Genomic DNA, 21214 nt, shown 5'->3' with positions numbered 1-21214 from the left:
GAATTAGCTCCTTTTAAAGTCATTAATTTCTCCTGTATTTTGATTAGGAGAGTAATAACCTCTGTCAGTCATGTTCATAGTACCTTTGGCTTGACATACAGAGCTGCCCTTTCTGCCCCCTGGAAATTTTGTGAGTCATCAAGCAAGAAACACAGTAGAAGGGCAAGATTTCTCTCCTGTGAGAAGTCTGAGCAATTACATATCTGCTACTTTACAAAAGTACATAAACCCAGCACACAAAATGAACAGAGTCCCTTCCCTAATGCAAAAACCACAACAGTATATGTGAACACAGTCTTACCAAAACAAGAGATTTTTTTTAAAGAGCCTTAGGGAGAGACTGAGAGAAGACCCATGCCAGGTGTCTGTCTCTCAGGTGGAAAGAGCTCAGATATGACGTAGATGAGCTCTGAAGACTAGAAAAGAGCAGATGTATATGAAAGGCTTCGAATAAGGCTTGCTTCACTTGTACATATACAGAAATGTTATGTAGCAAGGGAGAGACTTGCCTTTTACCCCTAAAGAGAAGATGAGAATACCGCCTGCAGGAATCACATCTCTTTACTGAGTGATGGGCCAGGGTGCACACCTGCATCAGCAAACAAACCGACTTTGCCCCTGCCCTTGCAGCTCTGTAGATTTGAATTCCTGCGTCAAAGCCAAGACTCTCTGCCAGCTGGGAAACATAACCCAACCCTGGGAGCTGCACTGAGGCTGCTCATGAGCTGCACACAGCTCAGGAGTTTCCCTGCTTTCGCCACTTTTGTACGAGTCAGCACCATCCACAACCAGCTGCATGGGAGATGTTGGATTAGTCATTATTCTGGATTTCTGTTTCCTTTTGGTAGGGATTGTGGGAAGCCTAGTGATGTAGGACTCCAAACGGGAAGGCGATTGGGTAGGTAAGGCTAGAAATAATCAGAAAGAGAAGGTCCCTACAATTGCAGTCTACTCCTGTGATGATTTCTACTCTTTTATGTAGTATTTTTATATGCATTGCTGTTACTTTTATTTATCAAGTAACTGAACATTTTGTGTCATTGCTATTCTCATCCATTAAAATCAAGTTAAAACTGAAATCTGGAGTGTTTAGGTAGCTCCAAGGCTTGATAAGATGTCTGAGTAGCTATAATCTGGATTTCATTTAACATCTAAGTGTCAAAAGTGGAAGCAAACATGACAGCTGTGAAATACTCAATGTCAATTTGCAACATTTTACAATAAAGCCTGTGTGGTTTTGCAAAAGGAAATTCTACTGGATCTTAAATATAAAAGAACTTGTAAGAGTAGCTATACTTGTTACCCTTTTGTTATCCATGGATAGAATGGCAGGCCCCTGTATCAGGGCAGACCATGTGCATTCAGGTGGCAATTTCAGATTCCAGGACGGAAACGTAGTCAGACTTTTTCCCTAATCAGCACTGAGTGCAAGTTTCTCTTCCAGTTAATCCTGTGGGCCTTCAGGGCACATTGATTTAAATGAGCCTGAAGGTGTAACAGCAACTGCCCATTGTATAGGATATGCATTGCTAATTGCTACTGATGGCAATGATAATTACATGTGGCAACCTCTTAGAAGACTGACCTTACCATTCACTTAAAAAAAAAAAAAGAAAAAAAAAAGACCATTATTTCCTTTATCTCCTTGATGCAGGCTACCCTTTCAATACATAGCAAGTGTGGTGCTTTTCATTTTTTAAGACAAACGATGGTTTTGCTTCACCAGCCCTATAGGTCTATACGTCCAGGCTGCTTCTTTGCAAGGCACTGTGATACACCACAGCCATCCAAAGTGAAAAGGCTTTTTTCTGTTCCTAAAGCTGTATTACTACTAGAGCTACACTGAGGAGCTTGTAACAGCTGAAGCAATTTTCTGAAGATGAAGTTAGTAATAGTGCTGCTGCTAGTCCCACCTCTTATGAAATGCCTATCACTTTTTTTCATATAGTAGGGAATTGTAAATTAATTCTTCCGTCTCCATGGGTTTGGAATAGAAATGATGCCTTCACAGTTCAATGAAGTGGAAAGCCTTTCATCAGTAGAAAATCAGCCGAGGAATTGGATGGCAAAGGCCTCATACATTACAAAACAGTTGTTTGCAATTAAGGCCAAGAGTAAGATGTGCATGAATCTGTCATGTTTCTTTTTGTTTATTTAATCACCCTGAGGCATAACATTAGATGGTTTGAAGTGGCATTGTTTTTTTTTGTCATTTCAATGTTTTGCTGTGTCTTATGCGTACAGTATATGCATTGTATCAAAGGACTGCAATCTGTTAAAAATAGATACATTTCATATATTGCCTGAATCCAGATCAATAACCAAGACATTTTCACAGAAGCATTAACCTTCTAAAGTAGTGACCACTGCTGCTGGGGGGAGATGATTTTGGAAGGTGTTAGAGGGAAACAGCTAAATAAAAGGACATCAGCAGAATGAAACTGGTGTGCCACAATCTTTCTCTGCAGTCACAGGGGCAAAGACTGTGACAGCCTCTGCTGACGTTTCTTTTCCTGTCTCACAAGACTTACCTTTCAGGGAGAGCTGTGGATCACTGTGCACCAGGTCAGAAAACTTTGTAACTCATTGAAGTTGAAAGAAGCCAAAGCAGAACTGAAAGCAAGCCACATATGAACTAAAAAGTCAGGCTGCTTGGTCAACATCAGCTCCTGAAGTCATACTACTGCCAGTTTTAATAGGGATCTCAAAACAGCAGGTAATCTTATTTACCATATGCTAAGCACCGTGCAGCAGATGGATGATGGCGTTCTAGTCTTTTCTGTGCTTTCCTTGCACTTGTCAATTCAAGCCCTGGGAAAAAGGCTGGTATCCAGATTGATAACACATGGATGTTCTCTAAGGGCTTGACTCTTTCATCAGTGCACTATTGCAGAAAGAACTGAAAATCCTTTCTCTGAAAATGTAAATGCAGTTAGTGATAGCTGGTAGTTCTGAAGATGGGTTTACTGTGTCTGTCTCAAAGTTGTCAGAAGGTAAATCAGGCTTTAAAGAACAGATTAGCCAAGCCTGATCAGCTGGTAGAAGTGTGCTGTGGAATATCACACATAGAGATCTCCTCAAAGAAACTTGTAAACAAAGAAAAATATACTCATAGGTAGAAATTATGATTAGCTTGGGCAAATCACTATTTCAGTAACATACATGAGACTTTAGTAACAAAATTAAGTCCATATATGGCAATCTGAAAGTCACTAGCTCTATGTTGCCAAGCCTTTTAAATAATCTTTTATTTTTTTTCCTTGGTGGAGTAAATCTTACTGATAGACTCTAAACAGTGACACTGAAGTAGAAGACTAGCAGCACTGTGACCTAGTAGCCAGTCAGTCTCCTTGGAGCTGACAGGTACAATAAAAAATGTTTGAGATTGCTATTAAAAAAATTATAAAACATTTATCTAAAGTCCCTTTCTCTGCAAATAAGCTCTTTAAAAAGTAAAATTTACCATAATTTAGTCTGTTTCTGTGGTCTTCTACAAATCTGAGGACCAAGTCTACTCAGGGATCTCCAATAATTTTAAAGTAGTGTGGCAATATTTTTTTTTTATTTTTGCAAATTAATAAAACAAGCCGTAGCATTTTCAAAGTGCATTGGTAAGGAAAATAAAACGTCTATTACCATACCAATATATTCACTATCAGATTTTAAAGCTACTACCCAAACTTCTCTGATTTGGTTTATACATCTGTTCTTGCAACTTGTTAACATAGGAGAGTTTAGAGTGCAGCTCTGGAACACTTTGTTGGTGGGTTCAAGGGGTTTCTGGGTAAGTACACAGAAGAAGAAGTCACTCAGTGCTGCTACATCTGTAGATTGCACTGTCCCACTGGAGACATCCAATGACTGCAAACCGTTGGAGCCTGGAAATGTCTTCATGCTTTCCTTGTCTTTATGTCCTTCCTGAGGCATTCGGTATTGACCACTTCTGACGACAGATCCTGATTTGAAAAGACCTTTGCTCTGACCCCGTATAGTTTTAGTGATGTTACTCATCTTGTTAGGTTAGGTTAGCCTTCTGCTTGTGTAATGAACTGAAGCATCCCCATGTGGAAGGAGCATGAGAGTCACTGCAAAGGAGAGGGAAAGAGGATATTGTATGGTCAGGGAGGTTGGGTTCTTGGCACGTGTCAGCTGGGTTGACTTAAACTGCCATAGGATTGTAGGCTTCATCTACAAATCTGTGGTGTTTTGGTTCGTTGGTTGGTTGGTTTTTGTTTGTGTTTTTGTTTGTTTGTGGTTTTGTGGGATTTTTTTTTTATTTGTTTTGTTCGTTTGGGTTTTGGTTGATTTTGTCAAAAAAGAAATAGCATTATATCTCATTTTAAATGAAAGCAGAGGTACATTTAGTCCCTAACCTTTTCTTCATCAAGAAGGGTCATTTGTGAACCTCCTGGTTACTGCAGTCTTCTCAGTCATTGTACCAAAACCAGCAGCTGTGATTTTTTAGACTGTCATTAACAAATAATGTTTCTGCATGATCCCAAAGGATGCTTCTGCATGATCCTTGCTCCAACATTAGCTACTTTAGGAGAAGCTAGGCCTTGAGCTTTTTCAAGTGGGTATTAAAAATCCATTCCAGTGATGGCTCTATCTTTGGATTTCTCCAAGGATGCAGATAATTCATTTCAGTGATACGCTATTGCTGAGACAGTCTCTAGCACTGCTGAAACTTCAGTGAGATATATCAGTTAAACTGCAAGCAATCACTTTTTGCTAGGGCACTCAACCCTACCTCATGGAGATAAATCAGTTGCATGTATGAAATTGTGTCTGCAAAATTACTGGATGCAATGGCTTCAGCACAGGATTTAGGTACCCCACTTTAAGAATAAGTTTTTTCCATCAAGCTGAAAATGCCTCGAAACAGAATTGTGGATCTGTTATGAAAGTATCATTTGAAAGCTTCACAGAAACCAGTTCCCAGTAAGTTTATAGAAACTTTATTCTCCCACTATTGCTAACATTTGATTGTTTAGAGTAAAATAGATCTAGCTTGCTAAATCATGATTCCAACAAATCTCATTAGTATCAAGGAACCTATATGGAGGACAGGGAAGGAATGTTTCTCCAAAACTTTATTGTCATATGTTTCTGAGTTGACTGATCTTTTGCCTTTTTTTTTCTTAAAACTAATATCTACATATTCATCTTGCATACAACTCAAATGAAAACAGAGGCAATATAAGTTAAATCTTTACCACGTGTATTCAGTCATGAATCTTTTGCTTTCACTCAGCAACCTGCGTGTTCTGGATATATCCCTAAGGCATATGCCCAGTATAAGCAGCTGCTAATATAATATGCATCTATGTGACAAATTTTAATGGCTCTATTTTCCCAAGTTTATGGATATACCTCAATGTCTTGCTATATAAAATGTCACACAAGAGACACTGTTCACTGTGACCTTCTTGAAAAGAGCTTCACTAACTTCTCTTTTCTGGAAGCTTACCTGCTATGAACCTTGTATTACTATATCCTCTGTCCCTTCAACATCACTGTTGAGGTCACCCAGGATGTGAAAAAGAGACTTATCTAAGTTACACCCTTTTCTTCTTCAATCAGAGAGTCAGCTAGCCAGAGAGTAAACAAGTGCATTGTAGCGTTTCCACAACTTGAGTCTGAACAGTGGCTGGACTGGTTTGTGACACTGGGCTTGCACCTTCTCTGAGGTCTGTCTAACACTGATCTGGTGGCAATACTTAAGAAGAACATTAATGCTAGAGGGAGATCTTCACAGAATGGCTGAGGTTAGAAGGGAGGTCTGACCCCCCGATCAAGCAGAGACACTTAGACCTGGTTTCCCAGGGCTCTGCTGAGATGGGCTTTGAATATCTCAATGATGGAAACTCCACAAATTCTCTGAGTAACCTGGGCCAGTGCTTAGTCAACCTCACAGAAAAACTCTTCCTGATGTTCAGATGATGCCTCCCATGTTTCTGTTTGTGCCTATTGCCTCTTAAAAATCTTGGACTAGCATATTGAAATATGTGACTAAAACATTTGTCTCTCTTGTATTCTTAGACACCATGGCAAAAAAAAAATCCACTCAAATATGGCAAATACATTTTCATCATGCTTATTCTGCTTTCTTTAAGAAAAGGCAGTATAGTGTGTTAATGCTAAATGAATTGCTGATCTCCAAATATCAGTCCTTTATATAACTATATACTGATTTCTGAAAATACAATTTCAAATTCATCTCTAATATTCTTTTATGCTTCAAATTGTTGTTCTATCCAGTTTAAATAGCAGCTGAGACAATCTGATAAAAATGCACAGAAATATTAGCAGTTTTAATCCAAACATTTATCAGAGCCGTGGAGCCTGCAATTTTGCAGTACAAAAAATATGAAAGATGCAATGTCTTTAGAGAACTTGAATGCCATAAGTTAACAGCTGCGACTTCATATAGCTGTGCATCACTCTGCAATCATAAACTGAAGCTATGAGCACTCTTTCCAGTCTGAACGCTCATGATCAATTTGAATAGAAATGATTCACTCAGGATTTGGGAAGCAAAGCAAAGAGGCTGAAATGAATTATTCACAAATTGCTCCTGAAGAGGTAAATACCATAAGGTCAGAAATTCTCAAAACAGTTATGAATACTGCAGCAAAATCACCATTAACTTAGGATTTTGCATTGGATGGTCTATTAGATCCATGTACGAAGAACCAGTTTTAAAATTTTATCTTCACTAGGTAATATAAAAAAGACTCAAGGACATTACACTGTACGCTCAGTGAAACTGAATCAGTCTCCTGCTCCTTTAAGCTTCTAAATACGTTGTAATGCCTCTGAAACCTCTGTCCTCCCCTGCTATTCTTGACTGTTCCTCTGTGCTTTTTTTGGACCAGACTTGTCTAAGATATTGCCTAAATTTATCCATGTGTCTCCAAAATTGCAAAAGATAGGCTGGAGTTAAGCCAGCTGACTTTAACAGGAATACGTATAGTCGTGCCTATTAGATTGCGGTCTCTGTGAGTTTTCTGGTCAATGCAGAGAGATATAAATTTCAAATGTATATTTCATGCCTAGAGGCAACTTTGACCTAATTTGTCCCTTTCACTGAAAATATATCTCAGCCTGCAGTCATAGTTTGTAGCCAGGACTATATGAAGCCGGTAAGTACCATCCAAAGTTGTCTGGAATCTATCTGCTCACCTGAATATCATGCAAATGTTAAGTTGGATAAAATCTTCTCTTGGAATGCTATTAGGTGAGTTAAATATCTCAGCCTTTATGTCTGGATTTGGGTGGGATAAATGACTCTCATATAGGAAAACAGTGAGTAGTATTGTAGCTACTGCAGAAAATTTCACATATGCTCTACTGTTTCGTGTTGGCAAGTCTTCGAAACAACATGAAGAAAGGGCACATTGCTCATAGTGCTAGCACATATGATTAAAGATACAGCAAGACAAGCATCAATTTCTCACAAGAGATTTAAAAATCACGTTTTTAGAAAACCGATGCTTCCAAATCACTGAGCAAGATAAGCAGCCCACAGGGAAAACTGGATCTTATTATAATCTGAACTACCAGCTACTCTGTTACCATAGCTCAGAATATTCAGATATTCTGGACACTTTCCAAAATCTGTGTCCCCATCAGTCTTTCAGTCTTTAGATGCTGGCTTAAAATGTCTTCCTTCCTTCCTTCCTTCCTTCCTTCCTTCCTTCCTTCCTTCCTTCCTTCCTTCCTTCCTTCCTTCCTTCCTTCCTTCCTTCCTTCCTTCCTTCCTTCCTTCCTTCCTTCCTTCCTTCCTTCCTTCCTTCCTTCCTTCCTTCCTTCCTTCCTTCCTTCCTTCCTTCCTCCTTCTCTCTTTCTCTCTTTAAAAGACATTTTAAAATGGTTTTTATTTTTTTTCCTTACAAATCTTTATGAGCCATACCATGTATAAAGCATGAAAATACTAATTTCCTGAACTAATTTCTTGTCACTTACTAAATGGAGACATGAACTATCTGTTTATACTAGGATTAACAACACTGTGGTTGGTTAGAGTAGGTGCATATGTTACCAGATAAAAGCAGAGGTATCACAACTGTTTTCCTTGACTTCTGAAATATCATCAGCTTTGGGTGATGAAATCTCTATAACTCTTATTCTGATCTTGTTTATGTGTCTGTTGTTTTGGTTTTAATAGTGATTCTGCTTTTCTGATATACCTGGTTACAGAAATCTTTTACAGTCTTTCTAGCCTTAAAAGACTGCTGCAATTGAGTTAATTATAGCAAAGTTCTGCAATAGAACAGCAATAATGTGCTTTGAGGTGTGTTCTACACCAGATTCCCAGACGGATGAGTTTTTTAATAAACTCAGCTTTACCACATGTATCAGTTTTTGTCAGCTGTCTAGAAACCAAGTTCACACATGCAGGTCTCTCTCACACATTTGCATGATTTATCTGGGCTAAGGGATCACATAGATGTACATCAAGCAAAAGTGAAAAGCCATTGCACATATAGGTAATTTTAATCCATTCCATTTTTAAATACCACAATAAATTTAATTTTCACAATAAATTAAATAGCCATATTCAGTTTACAAAATAGAATTACTTAGTGTGAAACCAGTATTTACAAACATTGTACAGTATGTACATGATGTTTAGCTTTGTTGACACACAAGCATAGAAGAAAAAAATTATTTGAGCTTTTTTTGACACATGGTTGACATGCTACAAGTGACACTATGGTCGATACAATAAAACAATAGTGCAAACTCACCACAGGAACTCTGAAACAATGTAGTTTGTATGATACAAGATATTCAGATATTCATTTCAAATAATAAGAAAATAGTAGTATCCACTCTCATTGTAAAAATTCAGCACTGTGTTTAAAGTGTCAGCATTCCTTTAGCAATACACATACCAAATATAGCTTGAAAATTATGCTTTCTCACAGCTTCACAGACTTCTTACATTATTTTCATGGCATAAACCAATATTCTGCTTAGATCGATAAATATGTCACCTAAACACTTCACTAAGTGAGAGGAACACTGACGCTTTTAACAGTGTCTGATTTCATGTTCCTAAATACCTCCTTTCCCTTTATTATTGTATCTTAAAAGATGCTAGTATGCTGACAGTAAATTTACGTTAGTTACTACTCTGTAGAAAAAATTGATCCCACCATATATTTGGTCACACACTGCATATGTACACGTATGCATGAAAAAAGTTACTTTGATAGCCATGTTTATGAAAAGTGCATATTTTAGCAGAGACATTAATTTCATGTCTCAGGTGCAACAGAAAATGTTGTATGAAGTTTAATTTAGGGCCAGTTAAATGTCCTCCCAGTGATCTGGTAAAATTTTTGATTAAAAGGATGAAAGAACTTGCGCAATTTGGTAATGACAGAGGTATCCACCTCTGGATGGATGCGTCCCTTGCTACCCGCCAGGCACTTGTTAAAGACAATGTTAAATCGCAAGCAGTAAAACCCTCTGGTGGCATTGAAGTATAAATTGTACTGACTTATCCTTGGAGGAAGATTTAGGAACTTCTCGACCAGCTGGAGTTCTGGCAGTGGTTCTGTGATGAGCCGGTCTCCGTCCACAATATGAAACTGCTCGATTGGGAAGTATTTTAACCATCTCTCCAGATGTTTTGTGTAGATGCTGGTTCTCACCGCCTTATACTTAGTGTTCACTTCGCAGGTATTAGGATCAATAGCCAGCTTCTCAAACTTGTAATAAGTTTTATTCTTTCTTTCCTTACCTTCCAGCACCTGAGTGTAATCAGAAATAGCTCTTGTGGTAGGTTCCCTGACAATGATCAATAATTTGATAGATGAGTTCATTTTGTAAATCCTTTCAGGTACTTCCTCAGTGATAAAATATGCAGGGCTTTTCTCAATTGTTATTTGATGAGGGTAAGAAAAAGGCATTTTTTTCCGGTACCACTCAATCCCCTTGGCATAGTTCTCATCGTTGTCAAAGAAGTGAATCTCTTGAGAAGCTTTGACCACTGCAGGGTGAAGGTTCAGCATCTCCAGCAGTGCTCGGGTGCCTCCTTTCCGCACCCCAATGATAATGGCCTTGGGAAGTTGCTGAACCAGATTGTGCAGTCGTATTTGTTCCTTGGTGGCATTGCCCTTTCGGAACTCGTGGAGCAGCCCTCTCTTGAACTGCAGAGCTCGCAGAGGGATTTCGTCCTGGCCACGGGGTCCAAATCGACCATCAATGGGGCAGAGGGGCTGCAATCTGCAAGCAAAACAAGACGTATTTGTAAAAAGAGGGTATCTCTTAAGGCATGTTTTCTCTATAAGGCAGTCACATTCATGGAAACCTTTTGCAATGTGATGTGATGTATATGCATCTTTCAACTTTTATTTTATTCTGACAGTGATTAAAATGTTTGCAAATAGTTCGATTATTTATTCTAGCATTTTGCTGTGATTTGGCTAACTCCTAACTCCACCTTTCTGCTCTTTTCAAACATAGGCACTGTGTTTACTGTTCTTGGGTTTTCTTGAACCTGCCCTTACTTCCCATATTGTTGCTTACTTTGTGATTGCTTTGGCAGTTTTTAAAACATTCTAAGATTAATTTTAATTGTCATTTTGATCTGAAAATCCAGTTCATTTAAGTCATCTTCTTCCAACACTTTTCTTATTTTAGCCCAAATTATTTTCAGTCCTTCCCCTTCTGTTGACTTTATTAGCTGCTGATCCAGAGATGACCTTTTTAGTGAAGAGGAGCAAAAGGGATGAAAAACATAATCATCTTTCAATATTTTCCCTCCTCTTTAGAAGGTGCATGGTGTTTTCCCTGAGATGGAATCAGAAAGACCAGGGTTCTGAATCAGGAAAGATTAGCAAGGCACAGAAAGAATGTCAAGAAAAGTTTTAAAAAATGCATCAATGATTTTCTTATCATCACTTATGTATCCTTCCACTGAACCTCATTTTGTGTCTCACTGTTTCTTTTTTGCTGCTGTGTTTTTGTGCTATTCTTTTATGTTCATCTGACATTATTTCACCTATTTTCCAGTTTTCCAATGCTTCATTCTTGTATTTGATGTCACTGAATGTGAGAAATGATTAAGTAAGAAAAATGTTAAAATTTTATTACTACAGAACCTTGAATAAGCTCTCACTTTCACTCCCAAATCAGTGCTTTAGTCCTTATACAGGCCAATATTACACTGAAGATGAAATTGGTGTGTAGAGAGCGAGCTCCCAAAGTCCTACAGAAAAATATCATTAATAATTTTCTGGAGCCATGCTCTCCAAAATTAAAGATATGTAAGAAGAAAGGTTGCCTATGCAATTTTAATATGAGCTTGCTGGGCATATGTATTATGATAAGGTTTTAAATTACATGGCCACATGCTATTATTTTTCACAGGACCCCTGCCTCAGCCAGTATACCAGATGGGCAATGCTCATTAATAGCTGTTTAGGTATTCAGTATTTACGCTGGTTTCTCAGCATGTGGCCCTTCACTCATTTACTGTATATTATTCAAAACCTGCTTTCAGGACAGAATTATTTATTTCTTTATGGCTTTTCCATCCATCACTGCTTGTTGGTATCTCTAATTTGACACTGATGCTAGGACAATGGATGGCTGGGGCAAAATAAGTTTGATGCCCCTGGCTGACCCACTAGCTGTTCCCTTGATTATCCAGATGCTGAGAGATACAACCTGTCCAGGCAGAACTGAAGAAACAACCCAGGTGACATTGCTGGGTTCACATGAGCTCTAGCTAAGTCCTTCAGACTAATCAGAAAGTCTGATGAGAAGTGAGTTCCTGTTGTTATTTGTTTTCTCAAGTTTCCAGTCTCTTCCTTTACTTTTTGCTATCTGCTGATTAAGAGCCTGACTTGATTGCAACAACTGAAGCATCGCAACAATGAAGTAAACCTGCCAATAAACAAAGAAACAAGCAACCCACTCCCCCCCAAAACTGACCAACCAACCAAACCAAACCAAACCAAACAACAACGGCACAATGAAACAAACAGAAAGCAATGTCTTGACATGACAGTGATACAATTTGGTTGGACTGTGGTGTGGCTGGTAAGAGACTTTCTGCAGCAGTGAGGTGGCAGTTAAAAGCGTAAGAAATAGAAGTGGCAAATGCTATCTCTGTTCTTCTCTTCCCTCTCCTTCTGTGTATTTGTTATTTGTTTTCAAGCAAAAAGGATTCCACAACAGCAGTTCCAGACCCATCTCAACTAATTTTATCTCTTTTGCTCAAAAAGACAGTTAGCACTGCCTTCAGCGTAACACAACAGCTTGTCAAACAGGGTGGTTTCCTTTAAAAGTAAATAACTACTCAAGATATCCTCTAGCCTAAGGGAAAAGACTGGATGTTGTTAAAAGTCCTTCATCAACACTTTACATTTCATTTTTTTTACTCTTTACTCTTTCTTTTCCTCTCTCGAAACAATAAAAAAATATCATTTAAAGATCTTGGCAGTGGTGGTATTAAACAGGCCGTCAGATCTCAGTAGCTGAATCACCAGATGTAACTATTTACTGTTGTATCACAACATGTTAATATTTTTGGTTCTCTGAGTCATTTTTTTTTACATTAAAATAGCAGTCGTTTGCGAAGCAAGAGTATAACATTTATTATATCGCTGAAGTTGCTCTGCCAAAATGCCATTTCTCTACCTTCTACAGTAAAACTCCACAAATATTCTTCTTGAGAAATCCCACCGTAGAACAACTCATCTCAGGGAACTGTATTTTTGACTAATTTCAAAACAACTGAAGTACATCTGTGCAATCTTAATGACAAATAGCTGTGCTGTCTCTCATGATCCAGAATGCTTGCTAATTGTCTTCTAATGTAGGTGTTGTGATGGCAAAAGACCATGAGCCTGGCTGCAGCAGGAGCATTTCAGAGCACTTAAATCAGGTGCAGAGGCCCCCCCATACTGCCAATGAGAGAGTTGGGCAACTCAAAAGACTGGTGCAGATATTCTCAAAATTGGCAGGCACAGAATTTCTTTGAGCTTCCACATGTGAAGCAGCTCCATGCACTCAGGATCTGAAGGATGGTGGCCTCCCCTGGAGGGAAGCACTCAGCTCGTCCAACTTTATGACTCAATGAATCAAATAAACTACAGGTAATTGCCCTTTGGGCTTAAGAAAACTCAAAACATTCCCACTGAAGAGCCCAATCTGAGGCTACTAAATGTGGGCCATCCCCCAGTCTCTTGTTCAAATTGGATTGGCATAAATCAAACATAAAGGAATCTGGATTTCTTCCTGAACAATTAGTTGTTCCAAAGTCTATTCAAGCCACTTGGTGTCCTTTTTCTGACAAATTCAACAAGTCTGGATCATGCCCTACTGCTAACAAAGAACATTTCCAACTAATTCATCTGTTTCATGCTTTCTAGTGCTTCTTTCTCTCTCTCTTTTATAACACATCCAAATAAAGGGCTGCTTTTTAACAGTGTGGTATTTTTCACACTGGGTAATGCAAGAGAATGAAACTGGATTTTACTGCTATTGGCAACATTATGTATGAAATCGGTGGAATTCACTGCCACAGGAGGTCAGTGAGTCAAATACTGTGGCGAGATAATTTTATAGCCATCAGTAAATTCTGAAGATGTGCAAGCACTGATAATAGCCTAAGGTTAATTAGATTTCATGCCTCTGAGCATAAAATATACTTTTGCAGGGATCAGTAAGGAATTCTCCTTCCATTTACAGAACCACATTAATTTCAGTGAAGTTTTCACCTCTGAAGCATCAGAGATGCTTTGACCACCAGGGGAAAGAAAATACAAACTCTGGGGCTTAGTTTGCAATGCACTTGGTCCTAGCTGAGTGGACTTAAGCAGCTGAAGAAGGCACCCAGTGACCTCAGATAGAGCTCAACATTACCTAGCAATGGACACTAAGCAGCTCTGCTTTCAATTCACTTTCAATGCACTGTGTGTTCACGCAGCGTTGTGTCACAATTTTGAACTCAGTTTTTTCCATCATTAAAAAGAAGTGCACTGTTAGAGCATTAGCACTGTCAAGCTGTTTACCCACTTCTGGAAATCTTGAAGTCTTGTTTCCTTCATTCTTTCAAAACATTTTTTTTTGTTGTTTTTTTTTTTTTTTTTTTTTTTAATCCTGTCTTTGTGTGTCACTTGCTGGGGCAGTCCCAGGCCATTTTGAAGGTGACAGAAACAGCAGTGTCAGTGCAGGTAGCACTACTATTGTGCTGTCAATAACCACTCAGAACTCAGCCCGGTCAAGTGCCAAACACTCTTTGATTTCCTCTGCTGGATTTTCTACTGCTCTCCAGGAAATCACTTGCAGAGAAAACCCAGTTATTTAGCACATTCAACTCCAGAAAATACTGGCTAATTGTCATAGTTAAAATTCTAAAACCCTGAAGCAATCTTTCTAGTGAAATAGTATTCAAAACTTGACAAGCTACTCTGCAGGCTTATACTTAATTCTAACTACCCCTGTAGAACATTAATTACTTGCTCATAAATTTAGGAAGACGATATATAAATACATCATAGCTTGTTTGCTGAAGCTAGAGGTCAACACACAGATGCACAGAGACAAAAATGAGCTACAGTAATGACATTTTTAGTGGATGCTGTTTTATTTCTTCTCTGAAAACAAGTGCCAATGTGCTTAGAATATAAATGGACAGAGAGAAATACTTTGACAGGGATGACCTGTGACTATTTTCCTGCTCTATTCTCCAAAGAGGAGGAAAGAACAATGAAAACCAGTACTAGAATAGACAGTCTTTCTATACATGAGTGGACACTAATGAAAAAAAAAAAAGAAGAAGAAGAAGAAAGAAATGAGATTCTTTAAGCCAAAACTGAGACAATCTGAGCCTATTTTTAATTAAGAGAGCAGCTACGTAATGACTTACCTATCCAAGCTCCCAACTCTGGCAACTAGATATAGGAGACTTCCAATAGCAAGACTGCCTAGTACAAAGAGCTTCTGTCTCAGCAACGGCTGCTGTTTGAATAGCATGGCCCTCCATCAATCTTCAGGACTTCTGCAGTCTGCAGAGACAAAAACACATAAAACACTCATCAGAATGCAATATGCAGTATGGGTAATGTCTAATCAGTTGTTGCAAGTGATTAAGCCACACTTGCAAAATCTTTTCAAGCTGCAAAATAAGTAGTTAAAACTTTTTTGTTTGCTACTCTTTTCATGTCCCACATGGTAACACCAGGCAACATGTCTGGGATAGGTTGATAATTCTCAAGTGGTAGTTCAGCTACATCCACTGTTATTAGGGCTGTCTGATAGCCATACAGTGGGTCTTGACTGTGTAAAGGCTCATATTATAATAGGGTCTCTTTTCAGGTAATTCTGTTTAGACTTTAAGCCCTTCAAAATCAGCCTGGGCTAGATTTCAACAGAGATTTAAATGCTTTGCTGCCAAGTGAGGCATCAGTAACCAGGAGTTAGGCTTGTAGCTCCTGTGCATACAGTACATGGTGACACATTTACTCTGTCTCTAGTTTTATTAGAGCATAAGCTGGAGAGAAATCTAAACCAGTGTACTTGATCTGTACCAGCAAGCCCCTGGTGACAGATCTGAGAAGCATGTAGCTGGGGTGGGCACAGTGACCATTTCTCCACACCAGCTCATCCTATCAGCTCTTCCTGTGGTGGGCATTAGCTTGGCATCTTCTGTGGAGAAACCCTTAAGCAACTCATTTGCCTGACAGCAGTATTGGCTGTCATATCAAGACCTGATGGGACACAAACTGGAATCCATGAACTGAGCATGTGCGTATCCCCAGATTTCAGCAACACTGAAACACAGACTTAAATTTTATTTTCTGATGTGTGCCAGAGACCATCTAAAGCCCCCAAACTATCTTTGCTTCAAATACTTTACATAGGAGGCAGGCATGAGTCAAACGATGTGACCTTGTGCCAGAAAGATTGAATCAGAATAACCAGGAGGTCCCTAGGTAAAGTAAGAAGGAAGTACTGAGTAAAACTATTTGTCTTTAGCCTGACTCTTGCCTAGGCATTAGGTTTGTGTTCAGGACTGTAGATCTGTTTAACAGACTCAGAGCTGCATCCCTAATGCCTTCTTACAAGAACTGAGAAGAAAGGCAAGTCCCTCCTTTCAGAGCACAGCCAAAGATGACATGGTTCTCCACTCTGTACCAGTTCTGGGCTTGCTTATAAGTATACAGGAGGCTAAAGTTCAAATCCTGTCACTAGTTCACAGGATGTGAAGCCACATCATCTACCTACCAAATGAATGCTTTAATCACCAAATTGATTCTCTTGATATAAAATCCACAAATATAAACTGGAATCACCTGAACCATTCATCCATATACTCACTCCCTCAACCAGAGACTATTCGATTTATTATAGAGTAGTTTCAATAGATACAGTTTCTCTTCTGAATTTTGACTGGACTTACTTCGAAAAAAATTTGATGTCAAGTTTATTATATTTCACTACTAGTAAAGCTCCTTTTGCAGCTTACTCTCTTTTTTTTCCAGTCATAGGACTTGCATCAAGCAAGACTGGGGTAAATTATTAAAAACATATCACTACATACAGAAGCAGAATGAGTAGTGAGAGTGCAAGGTGTGACTGGCCACTGCTAAACAGAGCCTGCAAATATTTCTTTGTCCTGCCCATACTGTTACATTTTTAGCCCAGAAAGCTCTCAGGAGACTCCAGGATAGCTTGGGAGCTACTACAAGCCAGGGACCATTCCCAATGGACAGCATGCATGCAGCCTTCCTGCCTTAGTGCTGGCTGAGTTTAATGATGTGGATGCGGGTTACTCCATAGTGATTGTCTTCAAGGGTGGTAGAATAGTAATTCTCAAGCACATTTATTCTATTGCTGTATAGAAAGCATTTGTAAGATCAGCCCATCATCTCTTGACAAAAGGGCCATGCAACCTTGAAGCTCTGAGTCTCACTGAGTCTCTAACACATTTCTGGTGTGCTAATAATAATAGTAACTCCTTATACAGCCAGGTCGTAGCTCAGGATAACCTCTCATACAGGATAACCTCTCATACAGAATATATTGCTTTTTGCATAGATAAAAGCAACTGTATAATAAGAATTCTTATCTAAGATCCTTATTGCAACAAGAATCATATAAAACATAGAGTAAAAGGAGTTTGCAATGTAAATGCAGAGACAAGAAGTATTATCATCCTTTAAAAAATAAATGAGGAGCAGAGATACAGAGAGATTAAGTGATTTGCTCAAGGTCACAGAGAAAACCTGTAGCGCCAGTGAGATTCAGTGTAAAATGTCTGAATTCCAATCTCATGCTTTAACTACATGATAAATTTTTGCCTTTTTTGTAGTACACTTTTCTTAACATTGAAAAATAAATATTAAAATTATATATGAGGCATTCTAGACACTGAGCAAGGCAGAAAAACCATAGTCGAAGCTTAATTATTAAGAAAAATGCATAGATTCTATATCTCTATGTTGATATCCTATTGCTAATTACTCTTTTAATTAAGCTATTTAATTAAAAAAAGAGGAAAAAGGACATGGTGATGATGATGATAGCAAATTTTCATAGCTTTCCAGTTTTAAATCCTTTAGTGCTACTCTCTCTAAATAAAAGTATCACTTCAGCATTACAACAATGGGTTCTGAACTTCACCTCTCAGAAAACATTCACATGTACATTAACCTAAAGTGCTGTCCATATGTTCTCCCTTGTACTGGCTCTTGGACCTCAGTTAAGTCCTATCTGCAGGCCTCATAAAGCTGTGGTGGTCATCGGGCCATAATGAAATTAAATTAACAACAAACTGTTTCCTGAAAGAGATTGGACAAGTTCTCGTGTTTGCAATACGATTCAATGCAAAAAAACCCAAAAAACCCACCCAACCAAAACCAGTCAAACAAAAAATCCCAACCAAAACAATGAACAAACCAATGAAAAAACTCAAACCCAAGCCAGTTCCATTTGCTCTGTGTTTGCATGTGCCTGAGTAGAGAGAACTTTTCCACAGAATGACAAGTACTCAACACTCACTAGAAATGCAAAACTAACATTATTTATTTGCTTGTTTCATTTTTGTTGTCAGTTTCAGCATCTAATTTAAAGTCCATGGATGGAGTTTTATTCTAGAGAGCTTGTGACCTCAGTAATACTTTCCTCACATGTTAGGATTTTAATGAAAAAAAGTAGAAAATAATATCTCAACTTCAGAAATTGCTACATCTTGCAATGGCTGTACTGAGATAGCTCTAGGTGACAGAAGAGAGGACTGAAGAAACACTTCTATTTAAGCCACAGAGTTAATACAACCAGAATGTGATTAAGGTGAAGGTCCCTAAGGCGAAAATGTTGCTGGAGACTAGCATGGCAACACTTAAATGAAATGGAAAGAAAAAAAGGAAGAAATGAAATTCTGGGACACATTATAAGCTGCACAAAGTTTTCTGTAAGGAATGCATACTTTTAAACTTAACAAGAAGCTGGAAGGCAAGATAAAACATAATCAAAAATGACAAGATTTTAGCAGTTATTTGAGGCAAATAAGGGTGTTTTTAAAAAAATGTTGCTCTCTGTTAGGGATGACAACTGAACTGGCACATAAGCTCCTGAGTGGCAGGAGGAGGTTTAGGAAAGCCACAGGCAGAATTCTCCTGGTAGCTGGATGCTTAATGTGGAACCTCCTTCCAAAAAAGATGGCAGTACACTATTGCACATCTCCAGTGGGCTTATATCAGAAATATCTATCTTTAACAATCTAGTTAAACATGCATATAAGAAAAGTCCCTTCCTGGACATCCAAGAGAGTCACGATGCACAAAGAAGAACATAAACAGTTCACAATGTGGAATGCATAATTTTTAGATATGAAAGTGTGTGCAACATCATGCAGAGAAAAAAAATGTAAAGTCCTTAGTGATTTCAGATGCACAGCTGATCTAACTTGTTAGATTGACACAGTCAAGTTAAATAAAGAACCTTTATTGAGCACTAGAAAGTAGCCTTATCAGTGTGTTGATGTGAATACCTCACCCAACCCCATTCCCCATGTTCCCATATTGGCTGGTGAGACAACTGGGGTTATTGAGCGAATTGCCAAGAGAAGACAGTATAACTATGTAGAACTCTGATGATAATATCAATTGGAAAACAGATGAACTGTTCCAGGCGACATGAAGTGATGAGGGATAAAGGAAGGTATTGCATATGCTGGCCAAATAATGCAAAGTTTCAGTGAACTATTGTAGAAGTCAGTTTAGGTTCAAGTTGGGTCAAAGTCAAATGAGGAGGAGAAAACAGAAGAAGCATACCAATAATGATGATATTATTGATAAAAGTCTGAATTGAATAACACCATAAATTGTGCAGGAGCACTGAAAACAGAAGCTGTTCCTATAATCATCTATTCCAAATAAACAGACAACGAGACAAGAAGATCACCAGGAACTTATTTGAAAATGTTCAGAGGCAAAATTTTTGGACATGTGAAATAGAGATGAGAAGATGCTATTGATAAATGAAAAGCATATGGTTGATTATAGAGAGACATGTAAGAAAGAAAAGCAACATGTAATCCTTTGGCAAACAGACTGAAAAGATACAGCCATGATGGAATGATGTGATTAATCAAAGTGAAATACAAACCACAGGGAAATATGCACAAAGGAGGCTGAAAAAAAGAATAAATAGGAGGGTTTTTTTTTTAGTTTAATTTATCAATCAGTTACTATAGACTTCTTAAATTTTGCACGCCAGCAGGGGTCATCTGTTGACCAACAAATATTTGTCTTCATACACTGCAAAAAGATCTTTGAGTTTGTGTGGCATTTAAATACAGTGACTGAGAAAACTCAGGGAACTGATCACTTGACACATTTATATTTCTCTCGATTCTGTATTACATTTGTTGAATGTTAGCTACAGCTTCTTGCATTTGTCACTGTGTGTAAAACTCATACAAATCAAGCACTTAGGCTTTTTCTGGGGTAGGAAATCACATAGCATTTGGGAAATGAGGGAATTTATACCTCAAATTTTGAGCATCGGCTCATCAGCTCGTGATCTTCTTCATGGTCTGGCTGGAATAGCTAGTCATGCTTCTGCTCCTTCTTTAGCCTCCTCCAGGTCCTCCCCCTTCTGCAATTTCACCCCTGATGAAGGTCTATGCTAGTGGTAAGGAAAACTTACAGTCCCACTGTACTTCTTCCTGAGAACCCTTCATTTCAATGTCTTAATTGCAACAGTACTACAGCAACATATGAACTGTATTAAAGAGCTAGAATAACCATGATAAAGCAGAACATGATTTTTCATTAGAGAGAAGATTTGTCATTCCTAATAGCATGGAATAGCCTAAGAACAGATAAAATTCTTCCCCTTTTTGACACAGTGAAATGAAATGGATAACAGAAATTGCAAGCTTTGAAAATACCATTTTTCTGAGGGAAAGAGAAGGTGCTGAGCCTGCAGAAATGGAATTTGATTTTTTTAAAAAAAATTTCCTTAATGGTTCATATTTTCAATATCAAAAAGAAATTTAATTCCGATGATTAATTATAGTGTTTCAATTTTTTCTCTCTAGCATAAGAGTGAGATAGAATGAAATAAGATTAAGACATACATGCTCAATTTAGGTTGTGAAGGAAGAAAATATGGAAATACTTTCACAACATGGAGCAAGGTCATGGATTCAGGTAAATGTTCCTGTGTACTAAACATGTCCTTTTCTCCACATGACTAATATTGACTGAAACAGTGGAGAAGAAAATGTCAGCAAAGCTGACAGAAAACAGTAAATGATGCAAATAAATTCCAATACAAAGATTTCCCTTAATCTCATGCCACAGCTGTGCCAATAACTTAATAACATCTCTCTCTTTTTTTTTTTGTCTGCTATTGTAGAGTTTTGACATTCAAGTTCAGCCTTTAAGATGCCCTTGAAGCCAATTCTTTGTGCAAAGAAGTGGTAAAATCTTTTGTCCATAAAGACTGCTTTACTCTGGGAGATCAGTCACAAAATCAGTGCCCGTATGTGGATAGTAGATAAGAAAACATATGTTCATTTCACAGAAGTTAGCATACTGTCAGTGCTGAAAGAGCATTTGTGATCATAACCCCAAACCCATCACAGCTGGCTTGGGTGGTGCACCCAGATATCGTTTCTCTCAAGACTATAGAGAGTGGTAATGTCCTCACTGACCAGAGGACATTTAACTCCAGACAC

The 21214-nt window shown here is 38.3% G+C and overlaps 1 protein-coding gene across 6 annotated transcripts in view; it reads right to left on the bottom strand.

Moving 5' to 3' along the window:
• Positions 1-8480: 8480 nt before the first annotated feature.
• The window catches only part of HS3ST5 (heparan sulfate-glucosamine 3-sulfotransferase 5), a 187528-nt gene continuing 174794 nt past the window's right edge, over positions 8481-21214 (bottom strand). For 5 of the 6 annotated variants that reach the window (XM_065834717.2, XM_071806618.1, XM_071806617.1 and 2 more), the window contains 2 exons: positions 14894-15032; positions 8481-10239 (listed from right to left, as the gene is read on the bottom strand). In XM_065834717.2, coding sequence (XP_065690789.1) covers positions 9309-10239; positions 14894-15000 — 1038 coding nt within the window. In that variant the 5' untranslated portion in view covers positions 15001-15032 and the 3' untranslated portion in view covers positions 8481-9308. Of the gene's footprint in view, positions 10240-14893; positions 15033-20018; positions 20111-21214 lie in introns of those variants that run through there. The other variant, XM_071806620.1, reaches the window with a different exon arrangement.

This window comes from Patagioenas fasciata, chromosome 3, assembly GCF_037038585.1.
Source record: "Patagioenas fasciata isolate bPatFas1 chromosome 3, bPatFas1.hap1, whole genome shotgun sequence".
Lineage (NCBI taxonomy): Eukaryota > Metazoa > Chordata > Aves > Columbiformes > Columbidae > Patagioenas > Patagioenas fasciata.
Note: the sequence above shows the minus strand (reverse complement) of the source record. Positions and strands in the feature narration are given on the sequence as shown.